The 23743-nt window shown below is 46.0% G+C and overlaps 1 protein-coding gene across 2 annotated transcripts in view; it reads right to left on the bottom strand.

Moving 5' to 3' along the window:
* Positions 1-1050: 1050 nt before the first annotated feature.
* The window catches only part of LOC106566484 (laminin subunit beta-1), an 83954-nt gene continuing 61261 nt past the window's right edge, over positions 1051-23743 (bottom strand). For both annotated transcript variants that reach the window (XM_045692942.2, XM_045692941.2), the window contains exons 18-35: positions 21517-21637; positions 20821-21013; positions 20419-20562; positions 20005-20236; positions 19673-19836; positions 19332-19556; positions 18680-18894; positions 17950-18046; positions 13559-13931; positions 13028-13212; positions 12666-12913; positions 10832-11047; positions 10474-10618; positions 10136-10343; positions 5433-5574; positions 5059-5235; positions 4345-4510; positions 1051-4017 (exon numbers count right to left, since the gene is read on the bottom strand). In XM_045692942.2, the coding sequence (XP_045548898.2) occupies positions 3881-4017; positions 4345-4510; positions 5059-5235; positions 5433-5574; positions 10136-10343; positions 10474-10618; positions 10832-11047; positions 12666-12913; positions 13028-13212; positions 13559-13931; positions 17950-18046; positions 18680-18894; positions 19332-19556; positions 19673-19836; positions 20005-20236; positions 20419-20562; positions 20821-21013; positions 21517-21637 (3388 nt within the window). In that variant the 3' untranslated portion in view covers positions 1051-3880. The remainder of the gene's footprint in view (positions 4018-4344; positions 4511-5058; positions 5236-5432; positions 5575-10135; positions 10344-10473; positions 10619-10831; positions 11048-12665; positions 12914-13027; positions 13213-13558; positions 13932-17949; positions 18047-18679; positions 18895-19331; positions 19557-19672; positions 19837-20004; positions 20237-20418; positions 20563-20820; positions 21014-21516; positions 21638-23743) is intronic.

The following is a 23743-nucleotide window of genomic DNA, read 5'->3' as shown; positions in this document are numbered from 1 at the left end:
TTAAGACCCTCTTGATATATTGTTAACTCTAGATTAAGACCCTCCTGATATATTGTTAACTCTAGATTAAGACCCTCTTGATATATTGTTAACTCTAGATTAAGACCCTCTTGATATATTGTTAACTCTAGATTAAGACCCTCTTGATATATTGTTAACTCTAGATTAAGACCCTCTTGATATATTGTTAACTCTAGATTAAGACCCTCCTGATATATTGTTAACTCTAGATTAAGACCCTCCTGATATATTGTTAACTCTAGATTAAGACCCTCTTGATATATTGTTAACTCTAGATTAAGACCCTCTTGATATATTGTTAACTCTAGATTAAGACCCTCCTGATATATTGTTAACTCTAGATTAAGACCCTCCTGATATATTGTTAACTTTTGATTTTACGCGTTCCCTCTCTGTGGCTGTGGACAGACAGTCTTTGTTTCAGCCCGTCAACCTGCACCACAGTGGAGAATAATTGTTATGGTTATTATTATTATACGGTTATTTCAAATTATGACTGGTGAATTGCGCTATCCCTCTTGTTTATGTACTCTCTCTCTCTCTCACACACACACACACACACACACACACACACACACACACACACACACACACACACACACACACACACACACACACACACACACACACACACCCACACACACTTGTGAGTAAAATGGCAAGAAATATGACATGCAGTCAGTGAGAGGATAATTCTGAGACGATGACTTTCCAGTCTGAACAGGAGACAGGAGGAGGGAGAGGACGTTTTCTCAAAGCACACACTTAATGTTAAGGAACACACACACGCACGGGCACACACACACACACGCGTTGAGGAAGGTAGTCGCGTTATTCTCCAAGGTAGTCGTAAAACTTCTCTATCAAAGTTGACTCTGTAGCGCCCCCCAATGGTGTGATTATTTTATGTTACTTTTTTCTGATTTCTGATTTGAGGCAAATCAGATCAATTCTAACATTAGAGGTAAAGGACAACATGAAATAGACCTCAAGTGTGAGGCAAATAACTACTTTAAAAAAACGCCAACATAATATCAAATGTATATTTATTTTTCATAGATGTCTGTGTCAATTATACATCAGTAGGGGTGAAATTCACATAAAAAAAAGACTTGTTTGTGTGAGCGACCGTGTGTGAGTATTTGTTTTTGTGTGTACTGTATATGCGTGACAAACAAGTATTTTTTGCATCAATACCATTTTTGCTTACAAAAAAATATAAACTGTAACATCTGTCATTCCTCGGTATCAAACATTACTTTTTCAATACGAATGTCATATTTGACATAGTATCCTACTGTAGTCAAATAAAAACAGCAAATATTCCAGAAAGGACATTCAATTTATAAAAACAAATTACTTTCTTAACATCCTCTCTGTATCTCAGAAATCTTGCGACAATTTTCTATTTTCAATTCAAAAGTCGATCTATCTTGGAACACAAAACCAAAACTTAATTGGTTCCTATACAGTTGTCACCTTGAGCAATACACACCAAACTGGTGCAGATAGCATGTATAAAAAACATTAAATTAATGAACAGGGAGTTACACTGGGCGTTGACAGACAGGCACAGATGACCTATGTAGTGCAGACCTGGGCAGAAAATAGTTGTATTTTGTAGTTTATTTGAAAACTTTTCAAATACTCGAGGTAGTCAAATATACAGTAAACATGTAAAGTGTTTGTCCCATGTTTCATGCGCTGAAATAAAACATCCCAGATCCACCTGACAGGTGTGACATATCAAGAAGCTGATTAATTTAACAACAGGATCATCACAGGTGCAATATAAAGCAACTGTAAAATGTGAAGTTTTGTCACACAACACAATGCCACAGATGCCTCAAGTTTTGAGGGAGTGTGCATTTGGCATGCTGACTGCAGGAATGTCCGCCAGAGCTGTTGCCAGAGTAATTCATGTTAATTTCTCTACCATAAGCCACCTCCAACGTCATTTTAGAGAATTTGTCAGTACGTCCAACCGGCTTCACAACTGCAGACCACTTGTAACCACGCCAGCCAAGGACCTCCATATCCGTCTTCTTCACCTGCAGGATCATCTGAGACCAGCCACCCAGACAGTTGATGAAACTGTGGGTTTGGACAACATAATCATTTCTGTACAAAATGTCAGAAACCAACTCAGGGAAGGTCATCCGAGTGCTCGTCGTCCTCACCAGGGTCTTGACCTGACTGCAGTTCGGCGTCGTAACCGACTTCAGTCAGCAAATGCTCACCTTTGATGACCACTGGCATGCTAGAGAAGTGTGCTCTTCATGGATTAATCCCGGTTTAAACTGTACCGGGCAGATGGCAGACAACGTGTATGGCGTCGTGTGGGCGAGCGGTTTGCTGATGTCAACATTGTGAACAGAGTGCCCAATGGTGATGGTGGGGTTATGGTATGAGCAGGCATAAGCTACGGACAAGGAACACAATTACATTTTATTGATGGCAATTTGAATGCACAGAGATACCGTGACGAGATCCTGAGGCCCATTGGTCGTGCCATTCATCCGCCTCCATCACCTCATGTTTCAGCATGATAATGCATGGCCCCATGTGTCAAACATCTGTACACAATTCCTGGAAGCTGAAAATGTCACAGTTCTTCCATGGCCTGCATAATCACCAGACATGTCACCCATTGAGCATGTTTGGGATGCTCTGGATCGATGTGTACAACAGTGTGTTCCAGTTCACGCCAAAATCCAGCAACTTCGAACAGCCATTGAGGAGGAGTGGGACAACATTCCACAGGCCACAATCAACAGCCTGATTAACTCTATGCGAAGGTAATCTGTCGCTCTGCATAAGGCAAATGGTGGTCATACCAGATACTGACTGGTTTTCTGATACAAGCCCCTACCTTTTAAAAAAAAAGATATCTGTGACCAACAGATGCATATCTGTATTCCCAGTCATGTGAAGTCCATAGATTAGGACCTATTGAATATATTTCAATTTACTTATTTTCTTATATGAAGTGTAACTCAGTCATTTTTTAATGAAGAAACAAAACAGTTAGTTGAATGAGTCTAAATATATGATCATAAGCACATGGTTTGGAGAGCTCTTAGATATGAATCTTAACATAGCCTGTAGCCTATAATTAACTACATGAGGAACATGGAATCACCTCAACATTAGAGTAGATCACTTTTGCAGCTTCAAAATGACTAAGGGGGGTTTTCACACAGCTTTGAGCAGGGGCGTCATGCAGCCCAAAAATCCGAGAGGGCACAAAGTACGTGAGGATGTCTGGGGTGGAGAATTTAGCATTTTGCCTTGATGATAGCTTTGTACACTCTTGGCATGGCATTCTCTCAGCCAGCTTCATCAAGGCAAAGGGTGGCTACTTTGAAGAATCTCAAATATAAAATATACACTTTTTTTGGCTATTACATGATTCCATATGTGTTATGTCATAGTTTTGACATCTTCACTCTTATTCTACAATGTAGAAAATAATAAAAAATTAAGAAAAAACCTTGAATGAGAAGGTGTGTCCAAACTTTTGACTGATTTCAAATGCTTGAAATCTATGGAAATTGTCTTTCTGGGCCAGACGTTGGTTTAACGGCAGTACCGAAGCAAGACTGTCGGAGCCGTCGAAATTGTGCTTTGAGACCGGAACCCTGGCTCTTCGATCAGAAGGAGCTGCTGAGTTCTAATGGACTATAGGAGTATAGTACACATTACCGTCTTTCCCTCACTAACATTTGCTGTACTTATTTTATTTTGTCAAACATTTTTTTTTTTTATTCAATCATTTCACATTTTACAGAGGGAGAACGGGAATAAAGCACCAGTGGAATATAGTTTTTTCTACCCTACATCGTTTAATAACACAATATCAGTTGCAGTTGTTGTATGTCTGCACCTGCTTTCGTATGGCCTCCCGTGCGTCTGTGGCGTTCTTCTCCAGCTCTCCTAGCTCGGTGTGCTGGTCCAGCATTCTCTGCTCATTATTACGGAACTTCCTCTCAAGCTCTGAAACAGAACAGCAGAGAACTCATTATAGGAAGACAACAGGGACATTCATTAAAAAGATGCGTCCCAAATGACGCCCTGTTCCCTATATAATGCACTGCTTTGGTGCCGAGCCCAACGTGCCCTGGTCAAAACTGTTGTTATATGTAGAGAACTTCCAGTTCACACTTACAGGCACATCTACATTCAAAACCAAAGACACCATGCTGATATCCCGTGTTCATGGAATACATTACAGCCATGACTTCACTTTATGGTTCCATACGGCTCTATGTTGACTACTTATAGCATCTCATATGTCATTTCAGAGGGCAGGATGGTACACACTCCGTAGGTTTTCTATGCCCTTGTCGGCCTTAGTGAGCAGGTCTTCAGCCTCCTTCTTGATCTCCTTGGCCCTCTGGTTGACGTTCCCCAGGTCCCCAGAGGCCCCACCCAGAGAGTCCACCTTCATCTGCAGGTCTTTGTACAGATCCTCCGTCTCATTCAGCCTCTGGATCACAACACAGAGACACACACAGCTATACATCAACAACCAAACCCCCAGCTACAAATCAACAACCAGACACACACAACTACACATCAACAATCACACACACATGCCCCGCCCCTGTTGTTAGGCTTTAAATACAACTACACATCAACAACTACACACACAGCTACAACCAGACACACAAAACCACACACCAACAACTACACATCAACAACTACACATCAACAACTACACACACAACTACACATCAACAACTACACATCAACAACTACACACACAACTACACATCAACAACTACACACACAACTACACATCAACAACTACACATCAACAACTACACATCAACAACTACACATCAACAACTACACATAAACAACCACACACACAACATATTGTAGCACAACTAGGAAAGAGACACACTCATCGATAGACACATGCTTATGCTTATGCGCACACACACACACACACACACACACACACACACACACACACACACACACACACACACACACACACACACACACACACACACACACACACACACACACCTGCTCCAGTCCCAATGCTGCATGGGTGGCATTTGTGGCCTGGTTCTTGACATGTTGGGCCATCTCCCTGTTTTGATCTAACTTGTCCTGTAGTGCCTCCACCCTCATGGACAGGTTGACCAGTCGCATCATAGCACCATTTTGATTGGTCTCCAGATCCTTAAGGTTCTCTTCCACCTGAGAAGTGGGAAAGGCACACAACAAGGGACATATCAGACTGAGAAACACACACACACACACACACACACACACACACACACACACACACACACACACACACACACACACACACACACACACACACACCACACACACACACACACACACACACACACACACACTGCGATGTGGCTGTGGAGAGCTGTGTACAGTACCGTTGCGGTGGCATTCCTGGTGCTGTTGAGGTTGTTTAGGGCATGGTCCAGGGCTTTGGTTGCTTTCTGAATGGCTTTCTCAGACGCATCCAATGCCTGCTTAGTCCTGTTGGCTGTGTCCTTCACTCCTTCTGCTCGTGTCCTACAAACACACACAGGACAAGTGAAAAGTGTGTGTGTGTGTGTGTGTGTGTGTGTGTGTGTGTGTGTGTGTGTGTGTGTGTGTGTGTGTGTGTGTGTGTGTGTGTGTGTGTGTGTGTGTGTGTGTGTGTGTGTAGTAGACTTAGAGCTCTGCTCTGCTACAAAAACATACTGAAAGGCTATGACCACAGAGTTTCTAAACCCAGAGGCGCAACATCGCGAAGCTTCCGGGAATGCTTGCAAAACAGATCAAACAGACCAGGCTAGGATTTGGAGTTTGAAAATTCAATGAGAGAAGTGAACAATTCTTCCTTAGTTGTTCATTTTCTCGAAATGTAAAGGTAGAACCTAGACTGGAGCCAATGTCTTAATTAGTTTAATATGTAATTACTCCAATCACATGAAAGTGAAAAACTGAAACGTATTCATTTTCGTCAAAAACAGGTTTATATGGAAGGAGTGCCTTTGAGTTAGTTGATGGGCTACACATGTGCAGGTCGGCGCGAGACGCCCGTTACACCAATGATGTGTTTCTATACATGAGCTTAGCTACACTGAACAAAAATATAAACGCAACATGTAAAGTGTTGGTCCCACGTTTTATGAGCCGAAATAAAAGATCCCCGAAATGTTCCATACGCACAAAAAGCTTATTTCTCATAAATGTCGTGCACAAATTTGTTTACATCCTTGTTAGTAATCATTTTATCCTTTGTCAAGATAATCCATCCACTTGACAAGTGTGGCATATCAAGAAGCTGATTTAACAGCATGATCATAACACAGGTGTACCTTGTGCTGGGGACAACAATGGGCTGAGGAGTATTTCTGTCTTTAATAAGGCACTTTTGTGGAGAAAAACTCATTCTGATTGGCTGGGCCTGGCTCCCCAGTGGGTGGGCCTGGCATAGGCCCATCCACTTGGGAGCCAGGCCCACCCACTGGGGAGCCAGGCCCAGCCAATCAGAATGAGTTTTTCCCCACAAACTGCGCCCCTGCCCAGTCATGTGAAACCCATAGAATAAGGTCATATGAATTTATTTCAGTTGCATTTATATTTTTGTTCATTATATTTAATGTTGCTATGACATCGCCTACAAGTGATCTGGTATTTCTATTGGAGATTTAGACTTTCATACTGTACTGTTACTGTACAATCTTTGCCATGATTCTCTCTCTGTGCATTTCCTGTCTTCCATTTTATGTCACAGAGTAACTACCAGTGAACAGAAGACAAAGATCGGAAGTATAATTTACATAAGTCAATGGGCTCTAGTGTCAAACGCGCAGAATTCCGACTAGTAAAAGCCAGCGCTCTGCTATTTTACAACCCTTGCGCCAGGGTTGGTAATTTACCTGTTTTATATCAGCTTGCTTGCACTGAGGTGGGAAGGGTGGAAATATTTGAGGCGTGTCCTTAAAAACATGCGCCAATGTGCCAATTTCAAGCAGGGCTACTGGTGATAGTTAAGACTCACCAAAAGCTGGTTTTAGCGGTAACGGAATTGGTTATCGCATCGATTTTGCCAGCGGAGGCACGCATACTAGCCAAATCAGTAACCTATAACCAACGTTTTGTAAAAATATCACAAACAGCAAAACCGTCAACAGACAGTCCAGTTTTTCTTTATATTGGCCATTATTTTTGTTCATGAAGCTTCTGTGAAAAGTTTAGATTCATTAGGCCTATCTACGATGGCCATCAAATGAAAGGTGTCAGTGACTGTAGGAAGTCTGTTTAGGAACATTAAGTTATTACAATTACTGTTTATTGTTTTACCTCTATCATTTTGTAAAAGAAAATGCATCTCACACTTTCATCTGTTGGACCTAACTGCCCGATCGGCTCTGAATCCGCTTGTAGATTAGTACATTTTCCTGTTCGTTTGTTTACCTTTCACGTGGCAAAGTCACTAACAGGCGACGATATAGCTAATCTTATTATAACGTTTGGGCAATGTCCAATAGTCCATGGCTCGAACATGCAGTGCATTTTCAGAATGTGAATGCAATGTGTGTACTGTAGATGATCATCTCAATGTTGAAGCCAATAAAAAAAACAAGATGCTTGTGCTCATGGAACAAGAGATTTATGATATCATTCTTCTGACCTGATCATATTTCGAAATATTGTTGTTGGTTTAAAAAATATATTGACTGTTTTTTTTATTTTTTTTATTATTATTTGAAAGTCTCACCATCCGTGGGTTTATGGTGAGAACGTTCATGGCTCGAATGCAATGTAATTTCGTCTGCTATTTCCGGAGAATATTATCTGTAAAATGGTTTATTTATATATATATATATATATATATATATATATATATATATATTTTCACCTTTATTTATGGTTCAATCATGTTCGGAAAACATCACATTTGCAAGCAGTATAATAGTGAGTGGACATTCCCCTTTTGTCTTGATATTGGATCTTTAGCTCCTGTGAACAGTTTAGATGCGTGGAAAAGCCTTCGTAGACTAAGTTGTCTTGTCTGTATTAGACGCCCACGGGGAGCCATTATGGTTCCTGAAACTGGATGTAGACTAAGTTGTCTTGTCTGTATTAGACGCCCACGGGGAGCCATTATGGTTCCTGAAACTGGATGTAGACTAAGTTGTCTTGTCTGTATTAGACGCCCACGGGGAGCCATTATGGTTCCTGAAACTGGATGTAGACTAAGTTGTCTTGTCTGTATTAGACGCCCACGGGGAGCCATTATGGTTCCTGAAACTGGATGTAGACTAAGTTGTCTTGTCTGTATTAGACGCCCACGGGGAGCCATTATGGTTCCTGAAACTGGATGTAGACTAAGTTGTCTTGTCTGTATTAGACGCCCACGGGGAGCCATTATGGTTCCTGAAACTGGATGTAGACAAGTTGTTTCATTTTTATACACTGGGAGGGTCGAGCCCTGGATTCTGATTGGCTGAAAGCCATGATATTTCAGACTGTATACCACGCGTATGACAAAACATTTATTTTTACTGCTCTAATTACATTGGTAACCAGTTTGTAATAGCAATAAGGCACCTCAGGGGTTTGTGGTATATGGCCAATATACCACGGCTAAGGGCTGTGTTCAGGCACTCCGGGTTGCGACGTGCATAAGAACAGCCCTTAGCCGTGATATATTGGCCATGTACCACACCTCCTGGGGCCTTATTGCTTAATTTTACACTGTATTTTTAGGACTAATTAATAGCCTGTAGTGAATTTAATCTTGCTTATTGACTACGTTTAGCGGTAGCCATGCTGGTTAAGTGTGCCTTGAATTCTAAATAAATCACAGACAGTGTCACCAGCAAAGCACCCCCACACCATCACACCTCCTCCTCCATGCTTCATTGGTGGGAAATACACATGTGGAGATCATCTGTTCACCCACACCGTGGCTCACAAAGACAGCGGTTGGAACAAAAGATCTCCAATTTGGATTCCAGACCAAAGGACAAATTTCCACCGATCGAATGTCCATTCCTCATGTTTCTTGGCCCAAGCAAGTCTTTTCTTCTTATTGGTGTCCTTTAGTAGTGGTTTCCTTGCAGCAATTCGACCATGAAGGCCTGATTCACACAGTCTCCTCTGAACAGTTGATGTTGAGATGTGTCTGTTACTTGAACTCTGTGAAGCATTTATTTGGGCTGCAAATTCTGAGGCTGGTAACTCTAATGAACTTATCCTCTGCAGCAGAGGTAACTCTGGTTCTTCCATTCCTGTGGCGGTCCTTATAAGAGCCAGTTTCATCATAGCGCTTGATGGGTTTTGCGACTGCACTTGAAGAAACTTGAAACTTGAGATTTTTCGTATTGACTGACCTTCATGTCTTAAATGAATGATGAACTGTCATTTCTCTGCTTATTTGAGCTGTTCTTGCCAAAATATGGACTTGGTCATTTACCAAATAGGGCTATCTTCTGTATACCACCCCAAACACATTAAGAAGGGAAGAAATTCCACAAATTGACTTTAAAGAAGGCACACCTGTTAATTGAAATGCATTCCAGGTGACTACCTCATGAAGCTGGTTGAGAGAATGCAAAGAGTGTGCAGAGCTGTCATCAAGGCAAAGGGTGGCTACTTTGAAGAATCTCAAATATAAAATATATTTAGATTTGTTTAACACTTTTTTGTTTACTACATTATTCCATATGTGATATTTCATAGTTTTGATGTCTTCACTATCATTCTACAATGTAGAAAATAGCCAAAATAAAGAAAAACCCTTGAATGAGTATGTGTTCTAAAACTTTTGACCACTAGTGTACAACTTGAAGCAACCGCATATTTAGCCATGGAGAACGTTCTGATTGGCCTGTGAGGGACGAAGCATTGACCACACCCACAACTTGTTTACTCATCAAAACCCAGCCCTTTCACACCACCGCCAGCTACTGTGGTAATAATTCCGGTTGTGAATTTTTATTTATTTTTTTCGGACACACCCCAGAATCTATACTGCTACCACCTGCGCTAAGATTTACTATTGCATTAGGTTTGTTAAAATGGAGCCCTATATGTCTTCGTCTAATATGCCTCCTGTCTCTTTCTCCCTCTGTCTTACTTGGCATCCTTAGCTCTGTTGAGCAGCTCCTTGGCCCGGTGGATTTGCTGGGAGGTGTGGTTGAAGATCCCCTGTACATCTGTCAGGTTGCTGATGTTGTCTTTGATCTGCTGGACAACAGTGTCCAGAGTGGTTCTGTTCAGAGGCATAGATATAGCCAGCACCTGCTGAGCCACCTTCTCTATACTCTCTGGGTCCGCACCCTCCTCTGTACACAACACACCATGATCAAATTAATATCATAAGAAGTGTCCAAAGAGAGAGAGAGAGAGAGAGGGTAAATATGTATTTTGTTTTAATGAAAAGTTTTCTGGAAGGTTAAAATGGAATTAACAAACCAGTCAGGAAATCTTTGATCTTCTGAATGAATTCCTTGAGTTTCTTATTAGAGTTTTCAAAGAAGTCCTTATTCTTCTTGGCTTTTTCCAAGTTGTCCATGGCTTGACTTTCAACGTCCTGGGTCAGCATAGCTATGTCATGGAGCTGGAAACATAACACAGAGGATTACTGAAAAACACACTGCATATGGAACACTTTAATACAAAGCATGCTGTGTTTAGACTCACAAAGACACTGACAAATATATAATATAACCCCTTTCAGGTAACTTGAACAGCAGGTCAGTGATTTAGCTTATACTGAGGCACATGCATGCAGAGGTATAGTTAGTGCATATAAAGAGAGTGGCAGACATACCTTCTTCACCAGGCCCCGGAGGTCTTCACTGACAGCCGTCAGGTTGTCAGTGACATCACTGGCGTGTTTCAGTCCCTTTAGGGAGACGCTCACAGTCCCCTTACACCCGTCCCCTCCACACACCTGCTGACCGCTATCGTCACGACAACCAGCACCCCCACACGGGCTGTCATGACATGTGCCATTGGAGCTGGTGTTGGAATGGCCACCACATACCTTGGAGGAAAAACACATAAAACAGGTAGGGTCAGTGTCCGACACAGACAGAGGGCTACGGGTCACACATCCAGGGCAGCGATGCTGTAACATTTATTTACAGGTGAAATCAACACATCACGACATGTATGTCTGTCAGTTAGAACTACACGTCAGACAGGAATGACCATCTTGCTAATACTTTTTAAAAATAAAACCAGCCCTTTACCACACAACACAGCCAAGATAATTGTTCCTGCTGACTGTTAGGCGTTGTCCTCGCAGCCATCAGCACTATCTATAACTACTCAGACCCAAAACAAGCTTCCCTTAAGAATACAGAGAAGACCCCACCATATTGCCCCCCTATATTGCCCCCTACATGCCCCCTACATGCCCCTTATTTGCCCCCTATAATGCCCCCTACATGCCCCCTATATTGCCCCCTACATGCCCCTTATATTGCCCCCTACATGCCCCCTACATGCCCCCTATAATGCCCCCTACATGCCCCCTACATGCCCCCTATATTGCCCCCTATATTGCCCCCTACATGCCCCCTATAATGCCCCCTATAATGCCCCCTATATTGCCCCCTACATGCCCCCTATATTGCCCCCTACATTGCCCCCTATATTGCCCCCTACATGCCCCCTATATTGCCCCCTACATGCCCCCTACATGCCCCTTATATTGCCCCCTACAAGCCCCCTACATGCCCCCTATATTGCCCCCTACATGCCCCCTACATTGCCCCCTATATTGCCCCCTACATGCCCCCTACATGCCCCTTATATTGCCCCCTACATGCCCCCTATAATGCCCCCTTTATTGCCCCCTACATGCCCCCTATATGCCCCCTATATTGACCCCTACATTGCCCCCTACATGCCCCCTACATGCCCCCTACATTGCCCCCTACATTGCCCCCTACATGCCCCCTACATGCCCCTTATATTGCCCCCTACATGCCCCCTATATTGCCCCCTACATGCCCCCTATATTGCCCCCTATATTGCCCCCTACATTGCCCCCTATATTGCCCCCTATATTGCCCCCTACATGCCCCCTATATTGCCCCCTACATGCACCCTATATTGCCCCCTATATTGCCCCCTACATTGCCCCCTACATGCCACCTACATGCCCCCAATAATGCCCCCTACATTGCCCCCTACAAGCCCCCTACATGCCCTTATATTGCCCCCTATAATGCCCCCTATATTGCCCCCTACATGCCCCCTATATTGCCCCCTACATGCCCCCTATATTGCCCCCTACATTGCCCCCTACATGCCCCCTATATTGCCCCCTACATGCCCCCTACATTGCCCCCTATATTGCCCCCTACATGCCCCATATATTGCCCCCTACAAGCCCCCTACATGCCCCCTATATTGCCCCTACATGCCCCCTACATTGCCCCCTACATGCCCCCTATATTGCCCCCTATATGCCCCCTACATGCCCCTTATATTGCCCCCTACATGCCCCCTACATGCCCCCTATATTGCCCCCTACATGCCCCCTATATTGCCCCCTATATTGCCCCCTACATTGCCCCCTACATGCCCCCTACATGCCCCCTACATTGTCCCCTACATGCCCCCTACATTGCCCCCTACATGCCCCTTTATACCTGGTGGCTCAGGTGGTGGACTTTCTCGTCTACATCCTGGGCTTTGTCCTGTAGCTCTGACAGTGATTTCTTCTGGGCTGCCGCCGTGCGCAGGAACTCATCCCTCCTCTTGTTCAGAAGGTCCTCAGTGTGTGAGCGTGTGGCTTTAGACTCATCGACGGGGCTGAAGGGACCTGACACTGAGGCGCTGCACTTCTGGTGAGCCTCCTGGGACCCACGGTAGTACTTCTTCACATTGTCAAACTGATCTGGGATGGAGAGGAGGACCAGGGCAAAACAAATGTGTGAAGGAGAGTAAAAAGGAGCAGAAGCTGTACGTGTCTATGTGTCTATGTTGGGTGGTCTGGGGGGGGGGGTGCTACCTTGGAATCTGAAGCTGAGGTTGTTCATCCGTTCTTGGTGTCGGTGCACCAGGGTGGTGTTAAGGTCCCTGAGTTCTCGGTCCATCTGGGTCAGGTTCCTCCTCAGTACCTCGTCTTGCACTGCTGTCCAATTCAGCTCGTGGGTCACACCCATCAGACGGCCGTCAGTCAGAGCTATCTCCACCCTGGATACACCACAGAGAAGCACGAGAGACCTCTAAGTACAATTCTCAGTGTGTATTGTTATTTCACACACTGTCCTGTTCTATGTGTATAATTGCTGTATGACTGGGTTTCAATAAGCACAGCTGCCCCTCTTGAAAAATGTGCATACGAGGGTTTAGCTGTTCTACACTGCTCCTCTGTAGCTCAGTTGGTAGAGCATGGCTCTTGTAACACCAGGATAGTGGTTTCAATTCCCCGGACCACTCATATGTACATAATATATGCACGCATAAAAGCATCTGTTAAATGTCATACATTATGATTATATTTTAGGTGAATGAACACTCTCTAGTATGATGCTGTTACCTCAGGTCATCGATGGACTGGCCAATCAGCTGGTGTAGTCTGTCCCGGTCTCCGTCTAGGATCAGGTCCTGTACCTGGGCCAGTTTATTCTCCAGCTCATGGGTGTGTTTGTCTCCCACGCCGGGCGTCTCTCCGCTCTCCAGGATCCTCTGGAGGTCGTAACGGATGTGGTCCAGGTCCCGGCGGATCATACACACCGCGTCGTCCCACAGCTCGAAGCAGGGGTGGCACCGGACACACTTAGGGAAGGCCCCGGTGAAGCCGTGGGCACACTCGTCACACCGCCGTCCCGCCGTCCCCTCCCTGCACTCACACGCCCCCGTCACACGGTCACACTGAGCCATCTCCGAGCCCAGCAGCTCACACTTACACTCTGACGGAAGATGGAGAGGGGGAGATGGGGGAGAGCGATTGAGAGTGGGAGAGAGATTGAGAGGGGGAGATGGGGGAGAAAGATGGAGGGGGAGAGAGATGGAGAGGGGGAGAGAGATGGAGGGGGAGATGGAGGAGAGAAATGGAGGGGGAGAGAAATGGAGAGGGGTGATGGAGGAGAGAGAAGGAGAAAGATGGAGTGAGATGGTGAGAGGAGATGGGGGAGAGAGATAGAGAGGGGGAGAGAGATGGAGATGGGAGAGTGATAGAGCGGGGGAGAGATGGAGATGGGGAGAGAGATAGAGAGGGGGAAATGGGGGAGAGAGAGGGGGAGATGGGGAGAGAGAGATGGAGAGGGGGAGATGGAGGAGAAAGATGGAGAGGGGGAGATGGGGGAGAGAGATGGAGAGAGATGGAGAGGGGGAGAGAGATAGAGAGGTGGAGATGGGAGAGAGATGGAGAGGTGGAGAGAGATGGAGAGGGGGAGATGGGGGAGAGAGGTGGAGAGAGATGGAGATGGGAGAGAGAGGTGGAAAGAGATGGAGATGGGGAGAGAGATGGAGAGGGGGAGATGGGGGAGAGAGATGGAGAGGTGGAGAGAGATGGAGAGATGGGGGAGAGAGGTGGAGAGAGATGGAGATGATGGAGAGGGGGAGATGGGGCGAGAGAGATGGAGAGGGGGAGAGAGATGGAGAGGGGGGAGAGAGATGGAGAGGGGGATAGAGAGATGGAGAGGGGGGAGAGAGATGGAGAGGGGGATAGAGATGGAGAGAGAGATGGAGAGGGGGAGAGAGATGGAGAGAGAAGGAGAAAGATGGAGTGAGATAGAGAGGGGGAGAGAGATGGAGAGAGTGATAGAGAGGGGGGAGAGATGGAGATGGGGAGAGAGATAGAGAGGGGGAAATGGGGGAGAGAGAGGGGGAGATGGGGGAGAAAGATGGAGAGGGGGAGATGGGGGAGAGAGATGGAGAGAGATGGAGAGGGGGAGAGAGATAGAGGTGGAGATGGGGAGAGATGGAGAGAGATGGAGAGGTGGAGAGAGATGGAGAGGTGGAGAGAGATGGAGAGAGGGAGAGAGATGGAAAGGGGGAGAGAGATGGAGAGGTGGAGACAGATGGAGAGGGGGAGAGAGATGGAGAGAGATGGAGAGGGGGTACACATGAAGTTAGTGGATATGACGGTCACATTAATAAAGTATAGATGGTCATTTTGAACATATAATTCAAATCAAATGTTATTTGTCACATGCGCCGAATACAACAGGTGTAGACCTTACAGTGAAATGCTTACTTACAAGGCCTTAACCAACAATGCAGTTTTAAGACCAAAAAGTGGTAAGAAAGTATTTACTGAAATCAACTGAAGTAAAAAATATATAAAAACATTTAAATAAAAACAAATTATAATGAAGGAGCAACAATAAAATAACAGTAGCGAGGCTTTATACAGAGGGTACCGGTACAGAGTCAATGTGAGGGGGCACCGGTTAGTCGAGGTAATATGTACATGTAGGTAGAGGTAAAGTGACTATGTATAGATAATAAACAGAGAATAGCAGCAGCGTAAAAATGGGGGGTGGGGTGGGGACAATGCAAATAGTCCGGGTAGCCATTTGATTAGCTGTTCAGGAGTCTTATGGCTTGGGGGTAGAAGTTGTTAAGAAGCCTTTTGGACCTAGACTTGGCACTCCGGTACAGCTTGCCATGGGGTAGCAGAGATAACAGTTTATGACTAGGGTAGCCGAGTCTTTGGAATGTTTTTGGGCCTTCTTCTGACACCGCCTGGTATAGAGGTCCTAGATGGCAGGAAGCTTGGCCTCGGTGATGTACTGGACCGTACGCACTAGTCTTTGTAGTCGGAGGCCGAGCAGTTGCCATACCAGGCGGTGATGCAACCAGTCAGGATGCTCTTGATGGTGCAGCTGTAGAAATTTTTGAGGATGTAAGGACCTATGCCAAATCTTTTCAGTCTCCTGAGGGGGAATATGGTTTGTCGTGCCCTCTTCACGACTGTCTTGGTGTGTTTGGACCATGATAGTTTGTTGGTGATGTTGTCAAGATTGTCGTCGGGAAAGGAGGACCAAAATGCAGCAGGATTGTGGATGCTCATCTTGAAGTTTATTTTAACTCAAAAGTGAACACCAAAATAATAAACACAACGAACTCACGATCAACAAAACAGTCTTGTCATGCTCACACACGCTAAACAAGAAACAATCTCCCACAACTACAAACACACCCTAATATATAGGACTCTCAATCAAAGGCAAATAGACAACACCTGCCTTCAATTGAGAGTCCCTACCCCAATTAACTAAACATAGAAACAGATTCACTAGACTAAACATAGAAATACATAAACATAACACAGTGCCCAAAACCCCCGGAATACATAAATCAAATGCCCTACTAAATCAACCACCACCCCGAACCACATAAAACAAATACCCTCTGCCACGTCCTGACCAAACTACAATAACAATTAACCCTTATACTGGTCAGGACGTGACAGATGTGGACAACAAGGAACTTGAAGCTCTCAACCTGTTCCACTTAACCTGTTGGGGCTAGGGGGCAGTATTTGCACGGCCGGATAAAAAACATACCCGATTTAAACTGGTTACTACTCTTGCCCAGAAACGAGAATATGCATAGAATTAGTAGATTTGGATAGAAAACACTCTAAAGTTTCTAAAACTGTTTGAATGGTGTCTGTGAGTATAACAGAACTCATATGGCAGGCCAAAACCTGAGAAGATTCCATACAGGAAATGCCCTGTCTGACAATTTGTTCTCCTTCTGTGGCATCTCTATCGAAAATACAGAATCTCTGCTGTAACGTGACATTTTCTAAGGCTTCCATTGGCTCTCAGAAGGCGCAAGGAAGTGGAATGACGTCTCTCCAGTCTCTGGGCGAAAAACAGCAGGAGATTTTGTGAGTGGTCAGGCTGAGAACAGTGACACTGGAGATGCGCGTTCATGTGAATTCTCCATGTTTTTCTTTATCTCTTTGAATGAATACAACGTCGCCCGGTCGGAATATTATCGCTATTTTACGAGAAAAATCGCATCAAAATTTATTTTAAACAGCGTTTGACATGCTTCGAAGTACGGTAATGGAATATTTTGATTTTTTTTGTCACGAAATGCACTCGGATACTGACCTGCACGCACGAACAAAACGGAGCTATTTGAATATAACTATGGATTATTTGGAACCAAAACAACATTTGTTGTTGAAGTAGAAGTCCTGGGAGTGCATTCTGACGAAGAACAGCAAAGGTAATCCAATTTTTGTTATAGTAAATCTGAGTTTGGTGAGGGCCAAACTTGGTGGGTGTCAAATTAGCTAGCCGTGATGGCCGGGCTATCTACTCAGAATATTGCAAAATGTGCTTTCGCCGAAAAGCTATTTTAAAATCTGACACCGCGATTGCATAAAGGAGTTTTGTATCTATAATTCTTAAAATAATTGTTATGTATTTTGTGAACGTTAATCGTGAGTAATTAAGTAAATTCACCGGACGTTTCACTGAACATCACATGCTAATGTAAAAAGCTGTTTTTTTATATAAATATGAACTTGATTGAACAAAACATGCATGTATTGTATAACATAATGTCCTAGGAGTGTCATCTGATGAAGATCATCAAAGGTTAGTGCTGCATTTAGCTGTGGTTTTGGTTTTTGTGACATAAATGCTTGCTTTGAAAATGGCTGTGTGATTATTTTTGGCAGGGTACTCTCCTGACATAATCTAATGTTTTGCTTTCGCTGTAAAGCCTTTTTGAAATCGGACAATGTGTTTAGATTAACGAGAGTCTTGTCTTTAAAATGGTGTAAAATAGTCATATGTTTGAGAAATTGAAGTTATAGCATTTATGAGGTATTTGTATTTCGCGCCACGCGATTCCACTGGCTGTTGACTAGGTGGGACGCAAGCGTCCCACTGGCCCAGGGAGGTTAAAGATAGGCTTTGAAAAGCTCATGGAACTGTGACATCTTTAAAATGTTATTACCTTCACACTGCACTCGTGGATCTCCCCAATGGAACTGCTCACACTCAGTGCACTGCCTTCCCCCAAAGCCTTGCCGACAGTGACACTGTCCACTGAACTACAGACAGACAGACAGACAGACAGACAGACAGACAGACAGACAGACAGACAGAGGGACAGACAGACAGACAGACAGACAGACAGACAGACAGACAGACAGACAGACAGACAGACAGACAGACAGACAGACAGACAGACAGACAGAGGGACATGGGGACAGAGGGACAGACAGAGGGACAGGGGGACAGACAGAGGGACAGACAGACAGACAGACAGACAGACAGACAGACAGACAGACAGACAGACAGACAGACAGACAGACAGACAGACAGACAGACAGACAGACAGACAGACAGACAGACACAGACAGACAGACGGACAGACGGACGGACGGACGGACAGACGGACAGACGGGGGGACAGACAGACAGACAGACAGACAAGTTAATACCTACTGTAGTTAAAACATACTGTAGTTAATACATACTGCAGTTAATACATACTGCAGTTAAAACATACTGCAGTTAAAACATACTGTAGTTAATACATACTGCAGTTAAAACATACTGCAGTTAATACATACTGTAGTTAATATATACTGCAGTTAAAACATACTGTAGTTAACATACTGTAGTTAACATACTGTAGGAAAAGTACACTGAACAAAAGCCTTTCACAACTATGAGGCCTACCATGTTGCAGTGGGATCCCCTGGCGTGCTGAGGGTGGCAGCCACACTGCTCACAGCCTCTGTCCGTGCCATAGTTCCAGTGGTCGGGGGCACACTGGTCACAGCTGTACCCGACCACGTTGTCCCGACACGGGCATGCTCCTGTCTGTCTGTCACAGTGACAATGGCCATCGCTGCATGAGGACTGTTGTGTTCCTGCTGTTACACATGTGCAACCTACAGATGGAATAACATCAACCTGTCAGACGCCATACGGTACACACCCACACACACAGCAGAGATAGACAAGAATGTCATTTACATTTCTTTTAAAAATGTAACCTTTACTTAACTAGGCAAGTCAGTTAAGAACAAATTCTTATTTCCAATGACGGCCTAATCCGGCCAAAGCCGGACAACGCTGGGCCAATTGTGCGCCACCCTATGGGACTCCCAATCTCAGGCGGATATGATACAGCCTGGATTCGAACCAGGGACTGTAGTGACGCCTCTTGCGCTGAGATGCAGTGCCTTAGACTGTCACGCTATATAATTGAGCCAATGTCCAACGTGACACATATCATCACAAATGCCAATAGTTTGTCTAAAGTGGGCATCACCAGAGACAGAACTCATTAGAGATTCCAACCAGCCATCACGACGTAGAAACTCACGCCTGCAGTCCTGGGCCAGGGCGTTGCCGTAGTAACCACGTTTACAGTCAGAGCAGGAGGGCCCATCCGTGTTGTATAGGCAGCTCAGGCATCGGCCGGTCGTGGGGTCACATGACTCGGGGTCCTGGGTGTCGATGTTGCCACTGCACTGGCACGGGCGGCACTGCCCACCTGGATGCTTGGGGTTGCCGTAGTAACCAGGGGCACACCGATCACAGCGAGGCCCTAGGGTGGGGAAAAGAGAGTGAAAGCGGTCAGGCTTAAGCTGAGAAGTTAAAATGCCAATAAGTGTAGCAAGGATTTCCTTTTTAGTGAGCTAAACTGTATCATTGGGACTATACCTATGTAGCCCTGTTTACAGTTGCATAGGATTTGATTGGATGAGCTGTCAGCATGACAGGAGTGTCCGTTGGAGTGTCCACTTTCTGCGTTACCAGGACAGGGACAATGTCGACAGTGATCCCCAGACCCCAGCACTGGGTTTCCAAAGAACCCATTTACACACCTGGGCAGGGAGAGAAAGAACATATTTCATCTCTTTCATTACGGCACCGATCACAGTATTATCTACTGTGACTATCAGAGATCACTAGCTGATCCAACAACACCAAAACACTCACCAAAACGCTGTCACCCACACCATTTACCAATCACTGTTTATCCCCCTGCCCACCTTTCACAGAACTGTCCATCAGTGTAGTCCCTGCAGGCCTGGCACTCCCCTGTCTGTGGGTTGCAGCCATCAGCGTGCCCGTTACACTGGCATGGCCTGCAGCTGGGGAAGCCCCACTGGCCAGGCTGGCAGTCTGAGCACTGGCGCCCGCTGGCCCCCTGTCTGCACGGGCACTGCCCCGTCACCGGGTCACACTGGTCTCCCAGAGAGCCCTGGGAGTGGCAGTCACAGACTGGGCAGGGAGGAGGAGGAAGAGAGAGAGATAAAAGGAGGAAGGTAGAAAGAGAGAGAGAGCATGGGAGATAGTATTTAGGATGGGGTTTGTGAGGTCACGCAGTGTATGACACACCTGCTATATAATGTCAATGAAATAAAGATGTGATGACTGGCTGAAAGATGCCAGTGCCCATTCACCAGTACATCCATATGGTCCGAAGCCGTAAGTGTCAGGTGCACACTGGTCACACCGTCTTCCAATCACGCTAGGTTTACAGCGGCACTGACCTCCGACCCTGTCACAGTCAGCACTGAGAGACCCCTGGGGGTCACACTGACATTCTACAGGGAAAATGAGAGTCTTCAATCAAACAAGTCACGGAGGATATCCTATGGTGACGACAGAGTGTAACAATTCCATCCAACTCATACCATGCATTACTGATCATAGCGCAGCTTGCTAGAGTTTATTGCTAAGTAAAATGATTCAATAGTTGGACCAGGAAGTATTTGACACCCAGTTTTGGATAACAAGGCATTAATGGAGGCTTTGACCGTTGATCCCCTGATCCCCTAGTGAATGACGTATGGTAGACTCACGCAGTGCTCCGTCGTGCAGGATGGCAGAGATGCTGCAGATGAGCTTAGTGCACATCTCTGCCAGCAGGGGCGTTGGCGTGGCCAAGAAGGACTCCAGGCACATGTAACGTACCATCTCATCACGACGCTCCTCTGCTTCCGGGTCGTGACCCTGGAAACCAGGCAGCTCCATGTACTTTGGGGTCAGCACCAGCTGGGAAGGAGGAATGGAGGGAGTAAAACAAAGTGAGTGAGAGGTGGAAAGAATTGAAATGTAAAGTGAATTTGGTACCTAAATGCACTTTTGTTTCGGACCACTAGGTGGTGGTATCTGGTCAACAGTTGTTATCACATTGCTGTTGAGAGTGGCACAGCGGTCTAAGGCACTGCATCTCAGGGCTAGAGGCGTCACTACAGACACCCTGGTTCGATTCCAGGCTGTATCACAACCGGCTGTGATTGGGAGTCCCATAATGCGGCGCACAATTGGCCCAGCGTCGTCCGGGTTTGGCCGGTGTAGGCTGTCTTTGTAAATAAGAATTTGTTTTTAACTGACTTGCCTAGTTAAAATAAAGGTTCAATAAATAACAAAAAAAAAATATATATATATATAGTTCATTGAGAAGGTCAGTTTGCCTTTCTGTTTTAACTCAACTCCCTCTTATGTAGAGTTGGTACTCCAGAGCCCTGTCAGGTTTAATAAGTTGATTGACTCACCGAGTCTACAAGGATGAAAGCAGTCAGGTGTCTCTGGGACACTCCGTGACGCTGGAGTCTGATGGCCACGACATAACGGTTACTGGGCTCAAAGCAGAAAGGACTGGGCATCTGAACGAACCTGTTGGGTCACACAGAGACAGTCTCTTATCAAACATTCTGATATGACGTTGTTGGAAAGCCTTATGGCCCTATAAGGTTAAAATGAAATGAAACCAGCAAAATACAAGTGGAAGAAATCAAACCTTTCCCCCAAATGACGCACAGAGTGAAGAGCCTCACTGGCCCAGACACAAACCAGCATAGACACCTCCAGTCAAAAAGCTGAACAGACACAGGGACATGATGAAACATGGAGGTCTGGGAATCCCTGACTGGAACAGAGAGAGGTGAACTGGATATCTGTCAGAGGGCCCCTGACTGGAACAGAGAGAGGTGAACCGGATATGCTGGTCAGAGCGGGCCCGGGCTGACTGGAACAGAGAGAGGTGAACCGGATATGCTGGTCAGAGCGGGCCCGGCTGACTGGAACAGAGAGAGGTGAACCGGGTCTGACTGGAACAGAAACAGGTGAACCAGGTCTGACTGGAACAGAGACAGGTGAACCAGGTCTGACTGGAACAGAGACAGGTGAACCAGGTCTGACTGGAACAGAGACAGGTGAACCAGGTCTGACTGGAACAGAGACAGGTGAACCAGGTCTGACTGGAACAGAGACAGGTGAACCAGGTCTGACTGGAACAGAAACAGGTGAACCAGGTCTGACTGGAACAGAGACAGGTGAACCAGGTCTGACTGGAACAGAGACAGGTGAACCAGGTCTGACTGGAACAGAGACAGGTGAACCAGGTCTGACTGGAACAGAGACAGGTGAACCGGGTCTGACTGGAACAGAGAGAGGTGAACCGGGTCTGACTGGAACAGAGACAGGTGAACCAGGTCTGACTGGAACAGAGACAGGTGAACCGGGTCTGACTGGAACAGAAACAGGTGAACCGGGTCTGACTGGAACAGAGACAGGTGAACCAGGTCTGACTGGAACAGAGACAGGTGAACCGGGTCTGACTGGAACAGAGACAGGTGAACCAGGTCTGACTGGAACAGAAACAGGTGAACCAGGTCTGACTGGAACAGAGACAGGTGAACCGGGTCTGACTGGAACAGAGACAGGTGAACCAGGTCTGACTGGAACAGAGACAGGTGAACCAGGTCTGACTGGAACAGAGAGAGGTGAACCAGGTCTGACTGGAACAGAGACAGGTGAACCAGGTCTGACTGGAACAGAAACAGGTGAACCAGGTCTGACTGGAACAGAGACAGGTGAACCGGGTCTGACTGGAACAGAAACAGGTGAACCAGGTCTGACTGGAACAGAGAGAGGTGAACCGGGTCTGACTGGAACAGAGACAGGTGAACCGGGTCTGACTGGAACAGAGACAGGTGAACCAGGTCTGACTGGAACAGAAACAGGTGAACCAGGTCTGACTGGAACAGAGACAGGTGAACCAGGTCTGACTGGAACAGAGACAGGTGAACCAGGTCTGACTGGAACAGAGACAGGTGAACCGGGTCTGACTGGAACAGAAACAGGTGAACCAGGTCTGACTGGAACAGAGACAGGTGAACCGGGTCTGACTGGAACAGAGACAGGTGAACCAGGTCTGACTGGAACAGAGACAGGTGAACCGGGTCTGACTGGAACAGAAACAGGTGAACCAGGTCTGACTGGAACAGAGACAGGTGAACCGGGTCTGACTGGAACAGAGACAGGTGAACCAGGTCTGACTGGAACAGAGACAGGTGAACCAGGTCTGACTGGAACAGAGACAGGTGAACCAGGTCTGACTGGAACAGAGACAGGTGAACCAGGTCTGACTGGAACAGAGACAGGTGAACCGGGTCTGACTGGAACAGAGACAGGTGAACCAGGTCTGACTGGAACAGAGACAGGTGAACCGGGTCTGACTGGAACAGAGACAGGTGAACCAGGTCTGACTGGAACAGAGACAGGTGAACCGGGTCTGACTGGAACAGAGACAGGTGAACCAGGTCTGACTGGAACAGAGACAGGTGAACCAGGTCTGACTGGAACAGAGACAGGTGAACCGGGTCTGACTGGAACAGAGACAGGTGAACCAGGTCTGACTGGAACAGAGACAGGTGAACCGGGTCTGACTGGAACAGAGACAGGTGAACCGGGTCTGACTGGAACAGAGACAGGTGAACC

This window comes from Salmo salar, chromosome 13, assembly GCF_965601325.2.
Source record: "Salmo salar chromosome 13, fSalSal1, whole genome shotgun sequence".
Lineage (NCBI taxonomy): Eukaryota > Metazoa > Chordata > Actinopteri > Salmoniformes > Salmonidae > Salmo > Salmo salar.
The sequence above is the reverse complement of the archived record's forward strand: the minus strand, read 5'-3'. Positions and strand labels throughout refer to the sequence as shown.